The sequence below is a fragment of the Lupinus angustifolius genome, chromosome LG17 (genome assembly GCF_001865875.1).
Source record: "Lupinus angustifolius cultivar Tanjil chromosome LG17, LupAngTanjil_v1.0, whole genome shotgun sequence".
Taxonomy (NCBI): domain Eukaryota; kingdom Viridiplantae; phylum Streptophyta; class Magnoliopsida; order Fabales; family Fabaceae; genus Lupinus; species Lupinus angustifolius.
This window is the reverse complement of record NC_032025.1, coordinates 15,179,809-15,205,152: the sequence shown is the minus strand read 5'-3', so window position 1 is coordinate 15,205,152 and position 25,344 is coordinate 15,179,809. Positions and strand designations below refer to the sequence as shown.

Genomic DNA, 25,344 nt, shown 5'->3' with positions numbered 1-25,344 from the left:
TGTCATTTCCATGGAATTCAAGTGCCGAACTTTCAATTGTCTGAAGAAACACATTGTTTAGGATATGTAATGGAAAATTTACATTCTCTTCACAGTGTTCATAGTCCTCTAACAAAAATAGTAACATATAATACCAGTATGAGAATCTAATGGGATCTGGAGCTTGTGTCATTCAGTTGTCTCCCCTATCAGTCTTTGAGATGCGAAAATACAATTAATTGACATAAAAATGTGTAGTTGTTTGACAATATTTATACAGAGAGACCAATTTCTGCATTAGTTTTCTCACTCACGGATACACTCTACACATCAAACGATCCAAATCATATGGACAGACGATCTTGGTTCATATTCATCACACACCTGCACAACAATAGAACTCTCTCTCTCTCTCTCTCTCTCTCTATATATATATATATATATATATATACATGTATTGTAACAAAAGACGCATTATAACAATCAATTCAACAACACATTTATATGAATATGCAATGCAACAATATCCAATTGCTACATAACCATAACTAGTCTAAAAGAAATGGACACTCCTGAATAATCAAAAGGCTTGCATTCGATTTTATAACATATATGAACTGTCTAATCCTCAAATTCCAGGTAAAAAGTGCACCACAAAATAGGGGCAATGACAAGTTGTATATAATTCTAGTCAAACTTGTAACATAATGCCTCGTTCCTAAGGTTTAGAATTCTCCATTCAAAGATAGAAACAAAGAAAATAGTAAAATGATGGCAAATCTTAATTCCAACCAGAAGGCCAAAATCCAGGAATCCTATAATCGGTCTTCCAATTATCCAAAATCACAATCTGCTTCACAATCAACAAAGAAACAGCCAACACGATAAGCATAACCAGCGCCTGCACAATAACATTGCTAACTTTCACGAGCCCTTGAGTCAAGAAATCCAACAACACCTCAATTGGTGATACCTTTATCGAATGATTGACGATTCCCAAGACGATATGCATCAAACAGAACCCTGATAAAATAACAAAACCAATAAATAAAATAGTTTAACTTAAAGGAGCGTCTTTTCTCAGATCAAAGGTGAGATTGGATTGAAAGTTTGTTACGTTGATGAGGATCCACCGATAACTGACACTGTCGGTGAAGAGAAAGCAGAGACGGTGCCTAATTAATAGGAGAAGCCACCGGAGAATGCCGGTGATGGAGAGAATAAATAAGAGGAAAAGAATGAAGAAGACGAGAGACCTAAAGAGAAGAATACGAAACCGAAGGAGGAGGCTCCGCCGGAGACTATGGTGGCTGTGGTGGATGCTCTGGTTCCTCCACCGATTGCACATGCTGAGAAGTAGAAACAAAAGGAAAAACATGGCAAAATTCAAAAACGTGCTAACCTGAATGTAAACGATCATGAGCTTCGATCATTGAGCAACAATCATCGAAACCATAGCGCTTACGATCTTATTTATCGAATGCCATTCCTCTACATTCGAGTGGTGAAGGCGAAGCGAGCAAAACCAGAACTGAACTCAATGGTTTACGCGAAGTTTTCGTGTTTGATAAAGGTCTCAATTCAACGTCGTTAGAAGTTCACAACCTCAACTCGATCCTTTCTTTCTCAGATCCACCCTCTCAAAACACCACTCTCTCTTTCTCAAATGATGAAGAAGATTTAGAGTGAAGATTAGTTAGTGGAGGAGGAAGAAGAGGAGAAGAAGAAATGATAATATTTAAACCCTAATCCTATTGGAAAGAATGAATGATTTAGGATTTACGTTTTGTAAGGAAAATGATAATGGAGGTTTTTGAAAACCACTACTGATTAAATAAAGAGAATAATATATTTCCTTGTATAAGGAGATAACTTATCTCCTCTAACAAATAAAAAATGTGACGTGTGTTATTTTGTTTATTTTTTAAAATATTTTTATAGAAAATAGTAAAACATGACACATGTGGCAGGAGGAGATAACTTATCTCCTTATATAAGGAGATACTCCATTCCCTTAAATAAAACCACCACTATCTATTTAATTATTTGCTTGTCTTTAATTTATTTACGGAGATTTCAATAATTTCTACACAAATTTTTTTACAAAATATAAAATTTGGTATAGTAAAATTTTAAAATTAGTAGCAAATCAAATAGTTAATGATTTTAAGAGATAGAAAAATGAACATCAATATTTATATTGGTTCATTCAATCTGAGATACATCTGGTACTTCCAATACCAATTGAGATACGTCTAATGAAACTAAAGTTTAGTTGTTGTGTATTATTTTCCTTTCAACTATATTGTTTTCTATAAGCTTATTTGATTTTTATATAATTTATATATACTTTTCTCCTTTGAGACTCCTTTATGATGTCTGGTTTAAAAAAATGCACCAAACTTTTATATACTCATACACAAGAATTGATTAAAAACACACTTTAGATATGGTTAATATTTATGAGTAATTTATTTACATGATTTGTCACACTTCTCTTAATTAGATTTTAAATTATTTATTTACTTACGTGATTTGTCACACTTCTCTAAAAAGGTTAATATTTTCTATCTTGATTTTTTTAATTAATGAACTAATAACTAAGCATCTTTAACAGTTAGGTGTTGCTTTGTAAATATAAGATTTTTAAGGGTTTTTTTAAAAAAATAATGACTTTTTAAAGGGTTTTTTTTACCACTTTTACTGGTTTGGCTAGTTCGAAAGACAACTTAAAGGTTAAAGGGATTGATACCATAATTAATTCATTTGTTCACTAGTCTAATTGAACAATATGATTTTCTTAATCATAGTATTTCATGGTCGAATGCAATCATAGTAGTTCATTGCTTTATAGGAATCTCAATGGCCTTGTAGATACTTGCACACAATTTTCTATTTATAGATTTACATACGCGATAACTACTCAATTAATATCAATTCTTATATAAAAATTGTGAGAACAATAAATCTGAACTTTATAATCAATCATGAATGATTATAATTAAAAGTTAGTATTGATCACATGATAATCATGTGCATGTATCTTTTAATCTTAATCGTTCAATAAGATCCAATAGTATATATTAAGTGTTATCTTTTAATCTTTTAACGCATTATTCTCATGTGAGCATCTCCCTCCACACCCACCTTTATACTATTAGATATAAAATTATCTATTTTTTAACCATCTCATATTCATCACTCTTTGAACTAAATATGATGTCTCTAGTTCAACTCCTAAATATTATACTATGATTTTCTTAATCATAGTATAATACAAGAGTCTAGCTTTCCCAACCATTAGACCAACTATTGGTTAATGTATTACTGTCATCTAAAGCTACCTCATTCACTTCTTGAAGGAAAAAAGGCTTGTGAAATATATTTCTTGCCGTTTTCAAAAAGAAGAAAAAAGGGAATAAAAACAAATAATTTCAGTAATTCTGAATATGGAAGAGCCAAAAAATCATTTCGCCCACTTGTTGCATACCAAAATTAAGAAATCCAGTCTGACATCTCATCCAATGAAGAAATGAACAAAAATATTTAACACAAATGCCCACATTTTTGGACCATACTACTCCTAAAGCCTTTGGGCCATAACAATATTCCATCATTTCATTGTCCATTTGGTAAAAATATCTCCGCAAGCATTACCCTAAACCCATACATCTACACTTTGCCACGTCACCTACACATTTTGACAAAAAATATCTACACATAAAAAAACACAAAATATCTCCCAAACAGGGACAATTTAGTAAAATCATAAACCCCTATCTTACCTTATCTACATTTCTCACCTTTCCTTTCCACCCCATAAATATCACAACACTAACCCTTGCCTCTCTTCATAAAACCCTCATTGCTTCAATTCCTTTGCACTCTTCTTCTCATCAAAAACCTTATCTCTTAAACCTTATCTTTTAAACCTTAAATCCTTAACCATGTCTACCTCTGCAACTTCTCTAGCACTTCCTTCTCTTTCACTTCGAACCTTAAAACTCCAACAACCTCAATACTTCACTCCACTTTCACTTCTCAACCCTAACTCAAACCCCATTTCAATTTCTTCAACCTTTCTTCGTTCCAATGCTGCGCCGGTTTCGACATTGTTGTCGTCTCGCTTCGTTTCCAACGTTGCTCTCTCCGAGTTCCACCAGGAAGAGGATGTTTTCAGTGAAGGAGACGATGAGCCTCGTTACAACAACAACAACAGCAACAACAGAAGCAGCGATGAATTCAAGGTCTTTGTTGGTAACCTTCCCTTCGGTGTTGACAGTGCCCAACTTGCTGAGATTTTCGAAGGCGCTGGGGAAGTTGAACGTGTTGAGGTATATATGTTTGTTTTGTTGACAAGTTTTTATTTTGGTGTGTTTTTCTGATACCCTTTAAGGAACATTTTATATACGTTTATTTTGTTGACAAGTTTTTATTTTGATGTGTTTTTCTGATACCCTTTAAGGAGCATTATATTGAAATGGTTGAGGTTTATATGTTTGTTTTGTAAAAAAAAATCATTTTGAAGTGTTTTAATTGTATCCTTTACTGGAATTTGGTTGAAATAATGGTTTGAGAAATGGAAGTATAGTGTAAATTGTATATAATCTTGGTTTTTTGTTCTGAATGAAGTTACTGGCTTTTGATAGGTGATTTATGACAAAATGACTGGAAGAAGCAGGGGATTTGGTTTTGTGACTCTGTCTTCAGCTGAGGAAGTTAAAGCAGCTGTTCAGCAATTCAATGGATATGTAAGTCTGTTATAAGTAACTCTCATGTTTCAGTTTTTTCTTACTTTATTTGTTTTAAATATGATATATTAGCCATTGTCTAAGGTAGGTAGAGCAGCATTTAACAATGTTGGACTGTTACTGTTAGCTGTTTGTGATTGAGTTTTATTGTTGTGAAGTTTGAATATATTGTTATTATTGGTTATGTAATGCATGCCTTTGTTTTATGACATCTAACCGAAATTTCGTTGGTAATTGTTAGGAAGTAGATGGAAGGGAGCTGAGAGTGAATTCTGGACCACCTCCTCCTAAGGATGATAACAGATTTGGGAATTCCCGATTTGATGGAAATTCCCGATTTGATGGTGGTTCCCGTTTTGGGAGGAGTCCTCCTAGAGGAGGTGGTTCTGCTGCAGATAATGGAAATCGAGTTCATGTAAGTAATCTTGCATGGGGTGTTGACCAGTCAGCACTTGAGGAATTGTTCGGGGAACAGGGTAAGGTTTTGGAAGCGAAAGTAATATATGATAGGGAAAGTGGAAGATCAAGAGGATTTGGGTTTGTGACCTACAGTTCCACCGAGGAGGTCAACAAAGCTATTCGGTCCTTAGATGGCGCGGTAAGAACACTAATCCTTCTCTTTAGCCAAGTCGAAGTATTTTCTTTGTAATTACCTTATTCTGTCATGTTTTAGAATGTTATGGAATTAATGAAAATGATGTAATACTTTTATATGTTTTCAAAATAATCATTTCACCTAGAATTTGAGATCATACAGGAGTTTAGTTGTTCACAGTTATTTTAGTTCCCCAAGTCTTTGGTTATGTATTTAATTGCCACAATTTGATTATTTGATATCGGTTGCAGGACTTAGATGGCAGATCTATCCGTGTCGCAGTAGCAGATGCTAGGCCCCCGAGACGTGAATTTTAAGGATTTTATCTGTCAATCTATAGGTGATCAAGAGAGGACTAGAATATTATTCTGCACCTACATTATATGGTTTTCGTACTATATAATTCTTTATAAATCTATGCATTGTGCTGAACGTTTCAACTTCGATGCCGTAATTGAGAGCTAAATTGCTGCAACTCATTGACATTTTCCAAAAGTTTGTGAAGAAAAAGCACTTCATGCATTGTTGCTGCATCTACAAAGTAGCAGTTGCAATATATGACACACCTCTTTCTAGAGCACAACTGATAAGTTTGAATGTATGCCTCAAATGTGATGCTTTATGTTGGAACTGATTTTTAGTCTTTTCTCCCATTTTGTTGTAGAAGTAGATGACTTATATTTGTTGGTTGCCCAGACATCACTGTTTTGAAAGATTTTGTTATTGCAAGTGTGTATGGAAAATTATTAACCACAATTGTTTTCTTTGTTTACTATTTCGTTGGGAAGAAGTTGTGTGATGTTTTTGAAGCTGTGATAAACTATTTAGGTTTGTTTTGTGAGTTAGTTTTTGGAGGGATAGATAAAGAAAGGTAAAGAGGTTTGTGAACCTTTGAAACATACTTGAGAGAGGTTGAAGAGCCTTGTGTTCCTTTTTTGGTCATTAATTATTAGTAAATTCAATGTTTTGAATTAATGAGTAGATATAAACCAATAGATTTAGAAAAAAAAATGATGATTAAGATGTGAAATAATTTTTTTGAACTTATAAGTGAAAACTCTTCCCTTAAAAATTATAACATTAAATATGACAATGTTATAGTTTTGATTATTTAATGAGATAATTTTTCTTATGTTAAGGTTGACCGATTATTTCCTTAAAAAACATTGAGCCAATGTTGGTTTGCTTTTATTAAACTGGAAAATATTCCAACTTCAACTCGGTTTCTATTTAGGTCATGTAGGACGCCGTTTGGGCTCATGTAGGGTTCATATACAATAATTTTGGATTTATTGTATTTAGGTCAAACTTTGTTATGATATTGTCACATTATATTTCCATTTCATTTGAGTGGTTATGACACAAAGTCCAACTTTGTCTTTTAATGCTACATCCTTTGCTATTTGCACCAACCGTTAATCCATTTATATATCCACCATTAATTTCATCTCACATTTGGCCTCACTCACGGTTATTATGCCCTAGCCATACATTCATGTCTTCTCAACGCGGGCATCTTATGTGGTTGGCTTCTGAGTTACATATGTAGTTAATAATATCATATGAGCATTGGGATGAAAAGTCAAGGCAGATGTAACCTTGTTCAGTTTAGAATTTACAAAACATTAATTATTATGTTCCAAATTTAGGTTTATTTTATGTTCAACGTAAATGATATATTAAGAAAAAACACAATAAATTTAATGCAATTCAATATAATTATTACTTTTAATAGACATGTTTTTTAATGGGAGATATAAACAGGAAAGTACATTTAGTATATGTTTTTTAAAAGAAATTGTGAAAAAGGAAACAAAATGTAGTGGCAAGGACTGAAAATGAGCCGCAGCCACTCAAACGTGAGCTTAGGTTGATAAGAATTGGCTTTACTAAGAAAATCATCTTGAGTTTAATGAGTTTTATTTAGCTCCAATAGATTTTATTTAAGTTTGGAAATTATACAGTTTGACTTATCGGCTCAAATTTGTTTAGTTCATTAGGAGTTTATGAACTAATTAGGAGTTTACATCCTGTATTTCGTTAGAAGTTTGCAAACTTATTAGTTTATTAGGAGTTCGTGAACTGTTTAATTCAATTCATTTGCTCATTTGATTCGGTTCGTTAACTTGAAAATTGATCACTTATTTAGCATGCATAAAATTTTAAGATTATTTTTATGTGTATATATAATCAAGTTGTCTTATGAATCTAACTAATCAAATAGTACATGACTCAAGTTTAATTCGTTTAATTAACAAGTTCAATTTTTAGTTCAAGTTCAACTTATTTAATTTTATTAATGATCTACATAGCAAGTCAATTTTTGAATGAATGTTGAATTAATTTGAATGATTGTCAAACCTAACATCGACCACTCATCACTCCATAACTAAATTTAAATTGAGTAATTGAGGGGCTTTTGCAAAATATATGGTTTATATTATGTCTTTGGGTGGGGCAATTTTCACAAACAATAAAAATGAAAGTTAAATAATATGACTCCTTGATCAATTAACCCTATTCTTTAAGTTCGAAATCACCATTAAGCGTTATACAATACAAGCCTACAAGGTTTCTACTATGTCTTGGGGAGTTGGGGTTGGGGCAATTTTCACAAACAATCAAAAATTAAATTAAATAACATCACTCCTTGATCAATTAACCCTATTCTTTAAGTTCGAAATTACCATTAATCTTTAGAATTCCCATGATATTTTGTAATAATATTATAAAGAAAGTGCACTCATTACCTGAGATTTGTCTTATCACATCTTTTAATTTTAAAAATTATACCAACCTCTCATATTTTACATTTTGTACTAGATTCATGCTTATTTTGTTTTTTTAGTTTGCAAAAAAGTAACGAAAATTTTATAATATTTATGTGGGTTAAATACGTTTTTGGTTCTCATAAAAAATATGTAGTAATTTATACACATTAATAATATACAAAATAAAAATCATTTCATCCTCTTAGATATTTGAAAGTGATATTTGTTAGAAAGGTACTCTAAAAATGACATAAAAACTAAATTCTATAGTTAATTATGAATGATTTGTGGAGGTTGTATGTGCATGTTTCCAAGTAAGTAAGTTTTGAGTTCGAATTTTGCTTATGAAAAATTCTCGCTTGTAGAGCGACATTATACTATAAATGTTCTCGATTTAGACATAATTAACTGACATGAAGGACACATGTGATTTGATAAAAATATTATAGGCTAAAAATTATTTTTAGAATTGAATTGGATTCCTAAAATACATCAATTTAATATTTTTAATAATGGTTTTTTAATTTCATCCTTCTATTATAATAATTTTTAGGTTTTTATGAGAATACAGCGAATTCTCACCAAAATTCCTTTTCAGCCATCACAAGACTGAGTTTTACAATTGAAAATGATTATTTTGAGTAACTCTTCTCTTTTTCTCTATCTCTATGTTTGCCCCCTCTTATCTTCATATTCAATGCTTCCCAATCCTTATCATCCTCATCACTGTAATACTTTAAATTATAATAAAAACAATGATTAGGGTGACTACAAAGTAATCAACATTAGTTTCGTATACTCTATGAAAGGGTAAAATAGTCTATTAAAAGGATAGAAGATTATATTGACAATTTTTATTGGAGGGAAAAATTAAAACCTAAAAAGGATAAATGATCAAAATACTAATAACAAATTATTATTTATATTTAACAAAGGGAAAATTTTTAGTTAGAAACTTTTCAATTTTCACTACATAATTTCACTTTTGTTTATTCCTTACCAAAAAATTTAAATAAAGAAATGATAATTGTACTAAGATAATTTAAAAATAAAATAAAGTATGCCTTCATATCATGAGATAATTTTTTTCCTTAAATGTATTTGGTGTTTATCATGTGTCATATTTCCATTTCTTTAGGAAGTTTTTATTTTAAAATATATTAAAAAACAATTAAGACAAATGTCAAACACTTAACGAATTTAAGGAAATAAATTATCTCTTTGTACGAGGAGATACTTTATTCTCATTTTTAAATATTCAAATTCTACCACAACTATTTCTCATATATCATATATCGCAAAATTCATATAATATTATATTTATTCTCTAACTTACATCCTTTTATTTCTATAAAATTAAATTTATCATTATCATTCATCAAATATATTAGCCATCTTCTTTTTCTTTCTAATTTTAGCCTATATCACTTTTATTTATGAAAATTTAATTTACAATATTATATTTATTAAAAAATGGAGGGTTGACATATATGGTAATACCTCCCAAAGTGCTATAAATATTAATAGTTAGCTAGCGTACATTTATCATGACTATTTTACCCTTTTAGAATTTGTATTTTCTACTTACATATGACTTAGAAATAGAATATGAGTTTAACTAGTTTGATCTTCTTACATTAATATAATTTTTATAGTAACTACAAAACCTCAATTATATTAGCTATCATTGTTATTTCATAAACTATGTTTATATTTCGGGATGATAAAAAAACTTGATTTGTGTGAAATATTTGTAACGAGTATTAGCAGTAATAACTTATAGGTAAGAACAAGTTTTATGATACCTGCCCCTGCGTACCCGTAAATTTATAGGTTTAGTTTTTAATTAATTTTTTTATATATTTATATTTGGCTTTGATCTTAAATTTATCATATAAATATCATATTATTCATGTAATAATTATTTTTACATATTGATTATTACAAAGTATGTAAATATATAATTAAAATTAAAAACACACTAGGTACCCTCAAATACCCGATACATGCACGAGTACCCGCAAATATTACGGGTTTGGGACGAGAAAATACTACCCGCGCCCATTGTCATCCTTACTCATATTCGTTAATAAGAAGTCGATTCTCTTTTCTTAATTGTTTCAAGTATGTTTTTTTTGACACATCACTTCTTCTAAATTTTAATATAACCTTCACTTGATGAATATTAATTTATAAAATTGATTTTATCAAATTAAAAAGTAAATACCTATTTTGGTTTCTTAGACTTTTTACCTGTACTAATTGATTCCTCGAAAACTGAAAATCCTAAAATGACCCAAAATAACAAAAGTGTGTCAAATATTTATTTTTTTAGGACCAGTTCATACTATGTATTATAAAATATGTTAAAAAGATTAACTTGACCCTTATTTAATATTTTTAGGACCATTTTAAGTTTTTTTAAATTTTTGTGCAAATATTTTGTAGAGCAAAATGTATAGTTACTCTAAATTAAAAATGATTAATGAGAAACACTTCTATTAGATTTTAAATGCTCAACGAGTAGTAGATATATAACATAAATAAAATTTCAAAATTTAAACTATAATTAGTAAAATAATTTAAAACTTATCAAACTTCTAATTTTTCTTGTATTTTCAGTAAGTACAGGAGTATGATTGAGGATTCTCTCCATAGAATCAAAAGCAAAATAAAAAATAGCATGTTAATACACTTTTACCTTTTAATTACAAAAAATACATGTTTAGTATAGGTGAGAATCCTTATGTTAGGGGCATAATTGTAATAGCACTATTATTGTAAGAGTAGAATTGTAATTCAGTTTAGATAGTTAGAAGAGAATTTGGAGGGAAAGTTTGTTTTGTTTGTTAAACTTATATAAGTAACTTGTGAAGCAAGTTACTGAATATTCATTAACATTTGTACTAAAACAATTACTATGTTGTGCACCAGTATTAACATTGCCTGATTTCTCACCAGAATTCATTGTGGAAGTGGATGCCTCAGGTCATGATATAGGTGTTGTGTTAATGCAGGCCCATGATTCCATTGCCTTCATCAGTAGGTTATTGAATCAATAACAACAAACCCTCTCCACTTATGAAAAAGAGCTCATAACAGTAATGTTTGCAGTGCAGAAGTGGAATCAATACTTACTAAATAGACATTTCTTCACTAAGACTGATCATAGGAGTTTGAAGTACATGTTGGATCAAAGGCTTACAACTACTTTCCAACAAAATGGTTGATTAAGTTAATGGAGTTTGATTTTTCCGTCGAATTCAAATAAGGTAAATAAAATGTGGCTAATGATGCACTATCCAGAAGGGAGGAAGTGGAATGCTTGACTTTGGTGGTTCATGATATTCACTCTGATGTATTGGCTAGGATCAAATCAACCTGGACATCTGACCCAAGCCTTGCAAAAATCATATCTCATATGCAATTGGACTCAGCTTCACACAAAAGTTATACTTGGGATGGTGCTGAATTAAGAAGGAAAGGAAAACTAGTGGTTGGATAGGATCTGGCACTAAGACAAGAATTGTTAGAATGGTTCCACAATACTGCTGCAGGGGATCATTCGGGTAGAAATGCTACCACTAAAAGAGTCAAGTCTGTTCTACATTGGAAGGGATTGAACAAGGATATCAAACAATTCATTCAGCAATGCTAGGTATGCCAACAATGCAAGTATGATACATATGTCGCACCTAGTTTGCTGCAACCCTTACCTATTCCTAGTCATGTTTGGTAACACATTACTATGGATTTCATACAAGGCATTCTTAATTCGTAGGGTAAACAAGTTATCTTTGTAGTGGTGGATAGGCTTAGTAAGGCAGCTCATTTCATATCTTTATAACATCCCTATACTGCTGGAATTGTGGCTCAATCCTTTATAGACAATGTTTTCAAACTACATGGTTTTCCTAACTCAATAACAAGTGAAAGGGACACCATTTTTATTAGCCAGTTTTGGCAAGATTTGATGGCATTTCAAGAAGTTCAACTCGATCTATCTATGGCCTACCTTCCTCAAACATATGGACAAACCAATATGATGAATAGATGTCTTGAAACCTACCTAAGGTGAATGTGTACAGATTCTCCACAACAATGGTCAAAATGGTTACCCTTGGCTGAATGATGGTATAATACTACCTTCCATACTTCACTTCAAGCAACTCTTTATGAGGCAGTTTATGGACAACCTCCACTTGCTTACCTTCCTTACTTCTCAGGGGAGTCTAAGGTGCAACTGGTGGACAAAAGTTTAGTTAAAAGAGAGGAGATGCTCAAGGTTTCAAATTCCATCTCATGAGGGCACAACATAGAATGAAGCAGAGGGCTGATAAGCATAGGAGTGAAAAGAAATTTTAGGTGAGAGACATAGTCTATGTTAAACTTCAATCCTACAAGCAGATATCAGTGGCTGCAAGGAGGAATAAAAAACTGTCTCTTAAGTAGTTTAGACCCTTTGTAGTATTAAGCAAAGTAGGAGCTGTAGCCTACAAGTTGCAACTACTAGATCATTTGAGAGTGCACATTGTGTTTCATGTCTCCCTATTAAAGAAGCATGTTGGTCAAGCAGTTGCTTCAGCATCAATTCCTGCAAGCATAATAGAGGGCACCGCTGATAGAGATCCTGAGGCCATTCTGGACAGAATTACAGTGAAGAGAAGGGGTATGGCTATCACAAAGGTCTTAGTTTAATGGAAGCATCAATTACCTGAAGATGCTACATCAGAATTTTATCTTCATATATGTAGACAATTTCCTCACTTCCATTCTTGAGGACAAGAATGCATCTAAGAAGGGGGCAACGTTAGGGGCATTATTGTAAGGGCACTATTATTGTAATGGTAGAATTGTAATTTAGTTTAGATAGTTATGAGATAATTTGGAGGGAAAGTTAGTTTCATTTGTTGAACTTGTATACAAGTTACTGAATATTCATTAACGTTTCTACTAAAAATACATTCTTCTTCTTGTAAATCTTGTAATTCTTGATTCACTCAATAAGATAGTTCAAGTTCTTCTTCATCTTCTTCACAAGAATTTCTACTTCTTATTCTTGGAATTGTCAAATTCTTGATTGGATTCCTCATTTCACTTACAACCATATCACCTTAATCCTAAAAAAATATGTGCCAGAGATGTTTGAAATATGTTATTATATGAAGTCACATATTATTGCCTAGTATTAGAATAGAGTAGAATATCAATGTTATATATTGGACTCAAGTTTCTTGTTGTAATATGCACAAGATGTAAGTACCAAATAGAAATACCCATTGACACTTGGGCCCATGGGTACGCTAGAATTTGTAATCCTTATTCTTTAATAATAACTTGGTAGTCGCTTAGCGCTCCCCAGGGGGTGTGGGCGCAATTGGCCGAACCCCCTTAATAAATTCTATTATATTTATTCTATGCAATTATTTGATTGCTTGTGGCCAGCGCTGCGCAACGATCGCTTCCGCTGCACTAACAATTGGTATCAGAGCCAATTGGTATATGGCTCTTAACCTAAACGTCAGATAATGGCTAAAAATGGTGAAAGCGTGATGGCTAAACAAAGCGCGTTAAAAGTACTAGCAAAGATAGAGTAGATGAGTTGAAGGAGAAGAAAACATGGCAGAACTACGGTGGAAGCGATATATGTTGATCCAGAACCCCTAAAGTTCATGTAGTGGGTTAGGATCAAGGTGGAGATAGAGACTCATGTGTTGAGTTTGACCTAAAGACAGGTGCTGACAATATCTCTGTAGATGATGAGAGAATGTTCTCATTTGAGATGAGAAGTGACATATCTTAATGGCGTGTCTAGGATGTCATAGTGAAAGATGTTAATTAGTTAGCATATCCACAAAAACACATGAACGATGGCTGACTTTGATGTAGTGTGTAACAGGGGCCTTAGCTTTTATGCAAAGTGTAACACATACATTGGTAGAGATGCATTGTGTGACATTGGCATTGGCTTGGATGCAAGGATGTGACACATGCATTGGTTAGCATTAACGGAAGGTGTGTGTTGTGGTATACTCCTTATGGTGGAGTTTGATAGTTCTTTTGAACTAGGATTGTCAGATTAGACAATGGTGGTAGCGGTTGAGGATTTACAAGGAAGCTCTAAGGTTCAGTTTGACTAAATTGTTGGCGAACTTTTGTGTAGAGGTTCCAATATATCGAAAGACTTCCTAGCAATAGGCGGCTAGGCGGCGTGTTCCATTAGATTATAAGTTTGGAGAGCTAGGCTCTTGGTAACATCGTCAAAGATACTCAAAATGTCTATACTGTAGGGAACAATTAAAGATAATTAGATATTGAGCAAGGTGGAGTCATATATTCGCTGAGATGGAGATTCTTTTGTAGATTTCATAAGGAGTGAAATATTCGTCTATTTTAATCGAAGGTGAAGATTGTTGGGGATGTTTGAAATATGTTATTATATGAAGCCTCTCATTGCCTAATAGTAAAATAGAATAGAGTATCAATGTTATATATGGGACTTAAGTTCCTTGTTGTAATGTGCACCAGATATAAGCACCAAATAGAAACATCCATGAGCATTTGAGCCCATGAGTGTGGTAGAGTTTGTAATCATTATTTTCTAATAATATTTTGATAGCTGCTCAATGTTTCCGTTAACAAATTCTCTTGTTTCTTCTCTTCTATTTATTATATGAATATTATTTGTTTGCTTGTGACCAACACTGTACAACAATTACTTCTGCTGCACCAACAATTTTGACACATCTTGTCTAAATTTGTGACCCAAAACCTTAAGATGTTAGGTCTATGAGTTTATCCAATTATATACTATTTAACTCATTTATTTTTGCAAAATATGAAACTTCTTTATTATGTTTGGAATACCCAACAATGTGAACTGGTTGTATTAAAAGAGTAGTTATAATAGTTTACACTTTTTATACTACAAATTGGTTGCAGTTGGGAAGAGAATGGACCTGTAGCAATGTAATCATTTGTGAGGAATAAAAGATCAAAGTTTGCTGCAATGTTAGTTAAGGTTCTCAACGTCCTCAAAATCTCTCCAAAATGTGAAACATTGTTAAAAAAAACAACTTTAAAAACTATTGTTAAGTTGTGGCTGGGAGAATGGAATGGGAAGGAATAGAGTGAGAGTGGATAGATTGAAAAATGGTACAAAATTTTCATAGAGTGTTTGGATATTTAATGGTAGAAATCATAACAGATTTCATGGTAAATGTCAAATACTCAAGGTTGTGTATTGGTGGAAAATTGACTGCAGTTTTTTTCTGGTTAAAGTTCTTCCCTTTATCTTTATCTCTCTCTTATGTGTTATCTTAGTGTTTTAAACAACATGTGCAATCACAACAAGGTGTTCGTCCACAAATATCAAAAGTTCAAGAGTTTGATTCCGGTAAGCAACATTTATTGGGAGGGACAACAATATATCGGGAAAAAACAATTTCCGCAATCGCAATTGTGACATCACGACTACAATTACGGCCGCCTTTCATCTCTATTTGAGGCAATTTAAAACACTCGGTTATTTGATTATTTATTTTCATCTCTCTTTTTTATTGCTGGTCTTCCTCCTTGTACTTCTCTTCTATTTGTTTTTCTTCTCTGCATATTTTTCAGTGATATGTTTAGCCACATGGCCACAGTGCACGTTAAAGTTTTGCATGGCTATATAAAAACTGAAAGATTACATAAAGGCAATTTTGGTGGCTGTGCATGAACAACTTGTATGCTTCACTCATATATGACGTCCAAGGAGCATTGACTTTGAGTCCAACCTAAGCTTTTAGCAGTGCCATATCACAGGTTTTACCTTTATTATTGTACAATGACCACTAATACTTCTCCTACTTTTATGTCACATGATTTCTGGGAAATATGGTATGAATCATTATTTCATTTTTTGTGTGTGGTTGGGATCCTAAATTAGACTCTTTTCTTAGTAGTTAATACTTTATATATACATATGATGTTGTGCTGTCTTATGTCTCCATGCAGGGTGAAACTCACAAGCTGAGCAACAAAACATAACTATGTCTTCTGGTAGATCAAGATCTGTAAGGTATGTCCAATGTTTTAAATTGCGGTTGTGGTTATTATGGTTGTGGTCTTTGTAGCCATTGTAAGGCAAATTGCAGCTACTGTAGTGTGAATTATTTTATGATTAAAAAAATAATTTTTAATTCGACGCAGTCTGATGCGGCCCAAATGCGATCCGGATCGATTTAGTTTCGGCTTGATGCGGCTGCATCATTGTGATTCCAGGTCACACCGCAACTGCAATATTTTGACTGCATCACGTGATGCGGTCCGCAATTGGAATCGCTGGGTATGCCCTCCCATTTCACATTATAGCATCGCGCTTAGAAACTTGGTGTAACTTGAACATATATCAGCCCATGTAATAGGATATAGCTATCATCAATTCATCCTTAACTTTTGATTTTCTTTTGGTACTAAAGTTCATAGCTGCATGTGCATACAGATTTCATGATGATATTGAAATAGATGAGTTAGCAGAATTGGAAAGCGAAGAGAGTGATCACCTATCAATGCTGGCCTATAAGATGAAGGACAGAAAAAAGCTTGGGAAGGATGCAATAGGCAAGTCATTGGCCGGAAGGGAACTTTCAAGGGTCTTTTCTGAGGATTATGATGCTGCAGAGATGTTGGTATTGGATCCTAGGGGGACTAGAGTAAATAGATGGAACAAAATTTTCTTAGTAGCATGTTTGATTTCATTGTTTGTGGATCCCTTGTTCTTTTACTTACCAGTTGCTAAGAAAGACAAGTGCACTGATATGTCTCTTGGTCTCGGAGTGTCACTTACCATAATTCGGTCCATGATTGATGCATTTTACATCATTCAGATTTATGTTCGGTTTCAAACTGCTTATGTCGCTCCTTCCTCTCGTGTTTCTGGTAGAGGAGAGCTTATCATAGATCCCTCTAAGATTGCATCAAATTACCTGCATAAAGACTTCTGGCTTGATTTAGTGGCTGCTCTACCGCTTCCACAGGTATGTTCTTGAATCTTGATATACACTCTGTATTTATTTCTTATCTGCATATTTGATCATAGTTATAATCGTAATCAAACAAATTGAAGAGTTCAGGGGAGATAAAAGAGTGCAGTGGTTTATCTTGGTTAATATTTTCTTCATCACATATCCTTTAAGGTATGAACACCTTTCTAAGCTCATGTCAAACATAATTAACACATGTTAGACACATTAAATGAGCCAATTCAACTCTTCCTATGGATATAGGAATTATTTTACACTAGCTTTCCAGATATGACTTCAAAACAAAATTAATTTATGCTAACCATTATAAAAGTATGAATTTAATTGTTATGCTCTTAAAGTATGGATTTAGTTGCATACATCCTGTTTTATTTGTACTTCCGCAGCTCACGATTTCATATACATGTTAGGTAATGATTTGGGCTGTAATTCCAAATCTAAGGGGGTCACAAATGATTGCATCAAGGCATGTTCTTCGCTTCGTTACCATTTTCCAGTACCTCTTGAGGTTGTATAGTATTTATCCTTTATCATCTGAAATCGTCAAGGTAAATGGAGTGATGATGGAAAAAGCTTGGGCTGGAGCTGCATATAATCTCACACTTTATATGCTTGCAAGTCATGTAAGTCATTGTTCCAAACAATTCTTTATATAACAACTTGTGATGTACTTAGTACTAGTTACCTTTCTAGTTTGTAAAATATCAAGATCTTATATTCCTTTAGCTCTTTCTTTGATTCAGTTCTTAACTTCTCCTCTATTTCAAATAGGTTTTAGGATCCTCTTGGTACCTGTTATCGATTGAACGGCAGGACGAATGTTGGAAGAAAGCTTGTACTCTTCAGTACCCGTACTGCCGATATCACTATCTTGATTGTCATAGCATAGGTGATCCAGATAGGTCTGCTTGGTTCAGATCAAGCAATCTCTCAGGTCTATGTGATCAGAACAGTGATTTCTTTCAGTTTGGCATTTTTGCTGATGCTCTGACTTTGGAAATTACTGCCTCAAAATTCCTCAACAAATACTATTACTGTCTATGGTGGGGACTAAAGAATCTCAGGTAATTAAGTCTTTTGATGTCAAAGTTGGATAGTTCATCAAAGAGCAAACTCCATATTTGTTTTACCTACGGTAATTTGATGGCAGTATGCATAGTATACTCGAGAAGTTGAGAGCATAATCATCACTTTACCGAAGAACATAGATGATGCTGGCTATTATGAGATTCCAATCAACCATATCCTAGTGAATGATAACTTGATGCTAATTTTTTAGCAAGAGAGTTTCCCTTTTTGTTTTACTTAAAGCAAGACCTTTATGTTCTTAAAAAAAATATCATGTTTCGTTTGGTGTGTAAACAATCATTCATTCTTGATCTATTTCTAGTCCGCACATGTGATATTCTAACCTATTCTATATTAACAGCTCTGTAGGGCAAAATCTCTCAACAAGCACACATGTTGCAGAGATAATTTTTGCTGTGATTGTCGCAATTCTTGGGTTGGTGCTTTTTGCATTGCTTATAGGCAATATGCAAGTAAGTTTAGCTATTGGCAGTTTTTAAATGTGCTTCAAAATTCAGAATTTGATTAATATATGAAAAAATAAACTCATTGGTTGTTGGTATATTAGATTCTTTTCATCAGGAATATTTAGTTTATAAGGATAATTTAGAGTTTAATATGAATTCACTGAACTTTGTCAGACAAGTTTTTTACTCATCGAGTAGGATTTATTAACCACATCTAACATTTTCATATAAATTCCTATCTGGTTAACAGACCTACCTTCAATCCACCACTATGAGGCTAGAGGAATGGAGAATAAGAAGGACAGATACAGAAAAATGGATGCATCACAGGCAGCTCCCGCGTTACCTGAAACAAAATGTGCGACGCTATGATCAATTCAAATGGGTTGCTACTCGTGGAGTTGATGAGGAAACTATCCTCAGAAACCTTCCTGTAGATCTTAGACGCGACATTAAACGCCATCTTTGCCTTAATCTTGTTCGACAAGTAAGCCTTTGCTTTCTTTTCTGCTTCTCCTTTCATAGAGAATTCTGTGAATTATGTAAGTTTTAAATTAGCTTCTCACGCAGATTGAATCCCAGTAACATTATATATTTATATATGCAAGAGTTTTTTCTTTTGAATGTGCTTCTTGGGAAACAAACCAAAATTTAAACTACTTGGTGAAAGTAGATGAACTATGTTTACCATGTTTTGAATTTCAGTTTTAACTTGAAAGTTGAATGACAAGTATCAAACATTATAATAATTGGTATAAAAGCTGTTATAGAACGAATGAAAATATCTTTATTACACTCCAAGGTAATGTTTCATAAAAATGTTGAAATGAGACAAAACATAACATTAGTTATGTTCTATAAATAGAACCAACTGATCACGAAGTGCGAGTTAAAAATTAGACATTTTGGTTTCTTAATTCCAACCAAATATCCATATCATAGTAAGCCCCTTGAACCAGATTTTAATGAATAGATGAAACATTGAAAAAAATGAGAAATGTTATAAGTTTACACATATCACATGTGTTATATGCAAAATGTTAGTTGATTTGACTTTTTCTATAGAATTATTACTAGTGTTTTATTTGATTTTGGTTTATTATAATTTGATTATATTTTATTTAGATAATCTAGTTTGATCATGATCATAAAGTAATGACTTATTATATGATTAGACCGATTGTAAATTTCTCACTTGTCCTATGAATAGGACTATCATATTATATATCACAATATCCTATAATAATATGGTTCGTTGGGGCTTATGGGGGTGTTGCCTTCAAATAATAAATCTCATTATTTACAACATTTATTACTGGTTAACGATACCGCTTTGAAAGACACTTGTTATATGATCTGGATGGCTTGCATTTGGTTCCTTTGCAAAGGTCAAAATGATGTCATTTTTAATAAAAAATCGGTGCTTATGGAGGAGCTAGTAGAGGAAATGAAGTTAAGTCTTGGTTATAGATCAAAGGAGACACAAATGTGCACTTATGTCTTGGTTTGAATAAATCTCTAATCCTATTCTATATTTGGATTGTTATTGTTAGGCATTTTTTCCATGTGTCCTATTCATTAGATTTTGGTTGTAATTTTGTTCCATTATAATAAAATTTATCTTATAAAAAACTTATAATAATATAAAAGTCAGGTTTCCCATTTGTTTGTTTATTTGGAATACAGTTTCACTAATTGTGTCACTATATGAACCATAAGTTATAATTGGTCAGAAAAATAACTAATTATTAATTTTTTAACTTAAAAACATTTTTTCAACCAATCATAAGGCTGATGATAGATGTAATGGCACAATTTGTGAAACGACAGTTTGCTCTGGTTTATTTGAGAGCCGAATATAAAAGCAAGGTTGAGCATCTAATTATGCCAATTAGGGGCTTCCCCATAGTTAGCGCCACAGCCCAATGCATGCCCTATTCTCTAACAGTCTATCAAAAAATGTGTCTTAGATTTTAACCTAACCTTTTCTTTTGGGCCTTGAGAAATAATCACTCATATGGAGGTTTAATTGTGGATTTTAACAGGCTGTCCTGCAATTACATGCTTGGATCATGATCTTTACTTATGTTTCTTTGATGCATATGATGTTTGGGTGAATGCTTTTTCCACTCTTTGAATTTAGTTTTATATATTCAATGTTATGTTTATTGTAAAGTTATCAAAGAAATAGAATAAGAAAGGCAGTTACAGAAATTAGAGAGAGAAGAGTAACTAACTTTTATTCAGTTAGTTTAGAACTTTATTATTCTGTTTTTCTTACACAATAAGAGCTCCTCATTTCTATTTATAGAAACTGAGGACTCAGAAAATATAGGCCACGTCATCAAGGCTTAACAGCTTTGACTGATTAAAGGCAAGGCTAACCTATATTCTAATAGAGCAAAATTGGTTTTTCTTTACAAAACTCACTCCTCACACCTTACCCTCATCACTCAAAATGCAAACTTCACATTAAAACCACTCTTACATTGAAATACTATACAACATATCTTGAGATAAAAGTTACGATTTGTACAGGTTCAGATACAAGTAAATTATTTCTCGCCCATCAAGCTGGCAGTATTTTTACAGCCCTCTCCTGTCATGTGCCTCTTTGCAAACAGATATTTGACATGTAAAGGAACATAGGTGAATTTAGTTATAAAGGGAAACACAAGCTGCAGAAGAAAATATAAAAACGCATACTTGAACTGGTCTGATAGCATTTGGTCTATGTGGTACACAGCAGAGACAAATGAAAACTTACAGACACCACTGCTTACAACAACACAATGGATCAAAGACAAGCATACCTGCAATGGTGTTCCAGTCAAAAGCAGGCGTCTTTGACAACGATATTTGTCAAGATCACGGGCAAGAACCGAATCTCTATCCTTCATTCTCTGTGCTTCATCAATTATGATATACTTCCAATCAATTTTTGAAAGCTTTGACCGATCATACATGATGAACTCATAAGTTGTCACAAGGACATTAAATTTCATAGCAGAAACCTCCTGAAAATATAGCAGAAAAGAAATTTTGGCAGTAAATATTAAAATACTCCCAAGTCTCAATACTAAAAGTGAATAAGTTGATCAACACTTACTTGAGAAAATAATTTTGCCCTTTGATCCTTCATTCCAACATAAAAGATGCATGACACAGATGGTAACCAATTATAAAGCTCACTCTGCATAATGAGCAAAAAAAATCATCTTAAGCTCAATCACTAAGAAAAGGATTATCCTTGAAATGAATAAGCTAAATGCTCACCTTCCAGTTAACCAAAACAGCATTTGGGACTATTATAAGATGTGGGCCATAGTTTCCCTTAAACTCCATCAAGTAGGCAATCAATGCCATAACCTGGAGAGAAAAAATAAGTTTATACAAGGTACACACAAGTAAAACAATAACTAATTATGCATAAATATCTAACATAGACATAACAAGCTTAATTATGAAGTGTAAAGTCACTCAGCTGCAAAAGAAATAGACATTCTTCCCATTTCAAGAAACAACAAGTCAACAACAGAAAAATAACACTAACCTGCACAGTTTTGCCAAGACCCATCTCATCCGCCAAAATTCCATTTAACTTGTTGTTATACAAAGAAAGCATCCATTGCAAACCAACCTTAAAAAAATATAATGTGTCAAAGCCTTAAAACTTGCTGAAGTCAAAAACATAACTGAAAGAATGACTCTTTCACATAATGTAGCAACCTACAAGCTGATAGTCTCTCAATGTTCCAGCTCGTAACATTGAAGGTTGCCTAATAACCGTTTCATTCACAGCATGAGCAAGACTGTAGTATCTGGAAAGTATCGAATAAGGGTACCATTAAGCATCAGATACATACTATCATAAAGAACCAATTCTAAAAAGTTCTGCAAACATAGTTAATTAGTTATATGAACAAGAACAGGGCATTTAAATTAGAATTAATGAAGAGGCATAAACACATATTGAGCCAAAACTTTCATCCGAAATACATCTCTTCACAAAGTTTTTTATGGCCAGACTCAAGACGCTGTACAAATTAAAAAATAAATTAACTAACAAATACTGACTTGTTAACTGATGAACTATGTCTAGGAGTATTAATCTCCATAAAATGATTTCTAATCATCATTTCCTCCCCGGCACAAGTTGCAGCTGCTCTGACTTCTTCTTCAGAAAGACCCTTAAATCAAAAACATACAATGGATCAGTGACATATAAATAATCTCCAAGTTCAATTAGTAGATTAGAAACCATCAAATGCAGACTCCTCATAACTAAATCATACAGAAACAAAGGGTACAAACATAAATATTCTCAGAACATGGATATTTTATTTTTTAAAATTATACTTTTAAGGAAAAAGGAAGTTAATGGAGCATGCCTGCAATCGTGCTGCAGCTGCAGCAGCTTTTGCTGCCTCTTCCACTTCCTGTTGATTTTTGGTAGCTGTTATCTTACTTCCTAATTTATGTAGATACTCTTCTGTTTGACTTAAGAAAGATGAAAGAACAGCATATCTCTCTGCAGCATCACCGGGCATGCTAGTCTGCTGCTCCAGCAACATCTCCCTATATCGGTCAACATCATTGTTTTTCAACGCTTCCATCCTTTTGTCCCTGTCATCATCTTTACGTTTTGAGAACTCCCTCAACATCCTCTCATGATATTTGGCCACCCCCCTGTTGCGAGCAGTACGGGCATCACGAATAGCCCAATGTGCCTCAAGAAGCTTCTTACGCCACTGAAATATAGATTTGAGTTGCTTCTCCCTTAAAGCTCTCTGAGATGTCTGCACTTGTCTAGCAAGCTCCATACGCTGACGCTCACAGAGCCTAACAAACTTACGATATGGCCTATCTGGCATTGCCATTATCTCTTGTTGCTGTTGATCAATCTCATTCCTTAAACGTGCCTGTAGATCTAAAAGGCGAAGCTTTTTCTCTTCAATTTGCAGCTTCAAAACAAGATCAGGTCTAATTCTTTTCCTCTCTAAGTTTACTGCTAATAAACCTTCGATCTTCTTCAATTTTTCTGTCCGTTTCTTGGTAAGTACTTCCATGCCTTCCTCAAAAAGAATCTCGTTGACATCATATGCCAGTGACAAATTATTGTTATTGTTTACCATCATCGAGGACCCAAAGGAGTCATGTTTCCTAGTGAAGAAAGGAAAATCAAATAGGGGTCCATGATATTTTCTGGTGGAACCCACATCCTTTGGCTGAGACATAGTGCTTACTTGTTCAGGTTTCTTCATTTGCATTGAGTCAGGCACAGAAGGCTGCGGTGCAATAGCCTTTCCCCTATCTAGTGCTAACTCGCTTCTAATAGGAGTTCTGTTATCTCCATGTTCATTGTCCTGGTCTGACTTAGCAGAGCTTGCAATTGACTTTTGCTGTTCCTTTCCAGCAGATAACATTGGTGCAGATTCCTTTGATGCAGGTGGCACAACAGCTTGCATATGAACTGAAGGCATAATGGATTTCTCATCTCTGCCAAATGATTGCTGCTTTAAAGAACTCTGACCATTAACAGTCGGGATAGATTGTGAATCCTTGGTATTGGACTCGGTGTAACTTGGTTGTTCAGCCACGATACTTCCAGTAGATTTGTCTTGAATTTGTCCTCCAGAAGGATGATTTGGGGGTTGCATCTGCGTCTCAAGAGGAGGTGGAGCAATAGCCCGAAGAAGTTCTTGGGGTAGAGTACCTTCTCCTTTCTGTCAACCAAAAGAAAAATAAAATTAGTGAGAACAATTTTTGTTAAGAATATACACATTACATCTCTCCTAGGTATATAGAAATAGCACAAGCTCACATAATGTAGACAGACTTAGACAGATGCAGACAGACACAGATAGAATGAAAAGGAAGCAGAGATAAACCTTCAGCCGCCTAAATGCTAGTATCTGTGCTTTAAGAACATGAAGCTGTTGTTTGGTAAACTTGCTTTGTTGTTGAGGCATCTGAGCAGGTGAACCTTGAGATCTGGCATAATTTCCTGAACCCCCTTCATTAATTGGACCTCCAGCCTGAGGAGTAGATTGGTTTAACTGCCTGATTTGCTGCATTTGAGGAGGTTCTGGACCAGATGGTGAAATTTAGATTATGAGCCATGGCCACAATGCTTAAGTTGTCACACAAAATCAGGGGAGTTTGATGTTTGAACTGAAGTTCTGAAAATAGGGACTCAATCCAGATAACTTCTTGAGTGGCAAGGGCTAGGCTTCTATACTCTGCTTCTATGCTAGACCTAGAGACAGTTTGTTGTTTCTTAGACCACCAAGTGACAATATTCGGTCCAATGAATACACATGCTCCAGATATGGACTTTCTATCATCAGGATCTGCAGCCCAGTCTGCATCACAACATGCCATAACAGAGAGAGGCATGGAGGAAGTGGCTGACCTAATATGTGGGCCAAAGGAAGTAGAGCCTTGTAGATACCTCAGAATTCTTTTAACTGCAATCCAGTGTTGAATAAGAGGTTGGCTCATGAATTGACAAACTTTGTTGACACTAAAAGTAAGATCTGGCCTAGTAACTGTGGCATACTGTAGGGCACCAACAATGGATCTGTATAAGCTAGGATCTTCAAAAGAATTTGAACCAGACTTGGTTAGTTTACAAGAAGTCCCCATAGGTGTTGTACTTGGTTTAGCAGATAGCATGTTTGCCCT

General features: G+C 33.6%; 4 protein-coding genes and 1 long non-coding RNA gene across 5 annotated transcripts; 2 read left to right on the top strand and 3 right to left on the bottom strand.

The window, feature by feature from the left end:
- Positions 556-1,717, bottom strand: LOC109331078 (probable dolichyl-diphosphooligosaccharide--protein glycosyltransferase subunit 3B). The gene is made up of 2 exons (XM_019565353.1): positions 1,382-1,717; positions 556-1,002 (listed from the first exon to the last, which is right to left on the bottom strand). Exons 1-2 carry the CDS (start codon positions 1,410-1,412, stop codon positions 761-763), a joined length of 273 nt encoding a protein of 90 aa, XP_019420898.1. The 5' UTR covers positions 1,413-1,717; the 3' UTR covers positions 556-760.
- LOC109331568 (29 kDa ribonucleoprotein A, chloroplastic-like) lies at positions 3,826-6,054 on the top strand. The gene is made up of 4 exons (XM_019566153.1): positions 3,826-4,313; positions 4,629-4,730; positions 4,972-5,328; positions 5,577-6,054. Exons 1-4 carry the CDS (start codon positions 3,927-3,929, stop codon positions 5,640-5,642), a joined length of 912 nt encoding a protein of 303 aa, XP_019421698.1. The 5' UTR covers positions 3,826-3,926; the 3' UTR covers positions 5,643-6,054.
- On the bottom strand, positions 5,816-6,259 carry LOC109331569. Its single transcript, XR_002105811.1, has 2 exons — positions 6,224-6,259; positions 5,816-6,145 (listed from the first exon to the last, which is right to left on the bottom strand). It is a non-coding gene; the product is annotated as an uncharacterized LOC109331569 (long non-coding RNA).
- LOC109330720 (protein CNGC15a-like) lies at positions 15,713-19,247 on the top strand. The gene is made up of 7 exons (XM_019565001.1): positions 15,713-15,902; positions 16,095-16,158; positions 16,582-17,116; positions 17,533-17,745; positions 17,894-18,186; positions 18,552-18,663; positions 18,908-19,247. The coding sequence occupies exons 2-7, from the start codon at positions 16,130-16,132 to the stop codon at positions 19,208-19,210; spliced, it is 1,485 nt and encodes a 494-aa protein (XP_019420546.1). The 5' UTR covers positions 15,713-15,902; positions 16,095-16,129; the 3' UTR covers positions 19,211-19,247.
- LOC109331812 (ATP-dependent helicase BRM-like) lies at positions 21,132-24,760 on the bottom strand. Its single transcript, XM_019566544.1, has 8 exons — positions 24,549-24,760; positions 23,049-24,383; positions 22,735-22,847; positions 22,391-22,478; positions 22,211-22,297; positions 21,934-22,026; positions 21,767-21,850; positions 21,132-21,674 (listed from the first exon to the last, which is right to left on the bottom strand). Exons 1-8 carry the CDS (start codon positions 24,732-24,734, stop codon positions 21,213-21,215), a joined length of 2,448 nt encoding a protein of 815 aa, XP_019422089.1. The 5' UTR covers positions 24,735-24,760; the 3' UTR covers positions 21,132-21,212.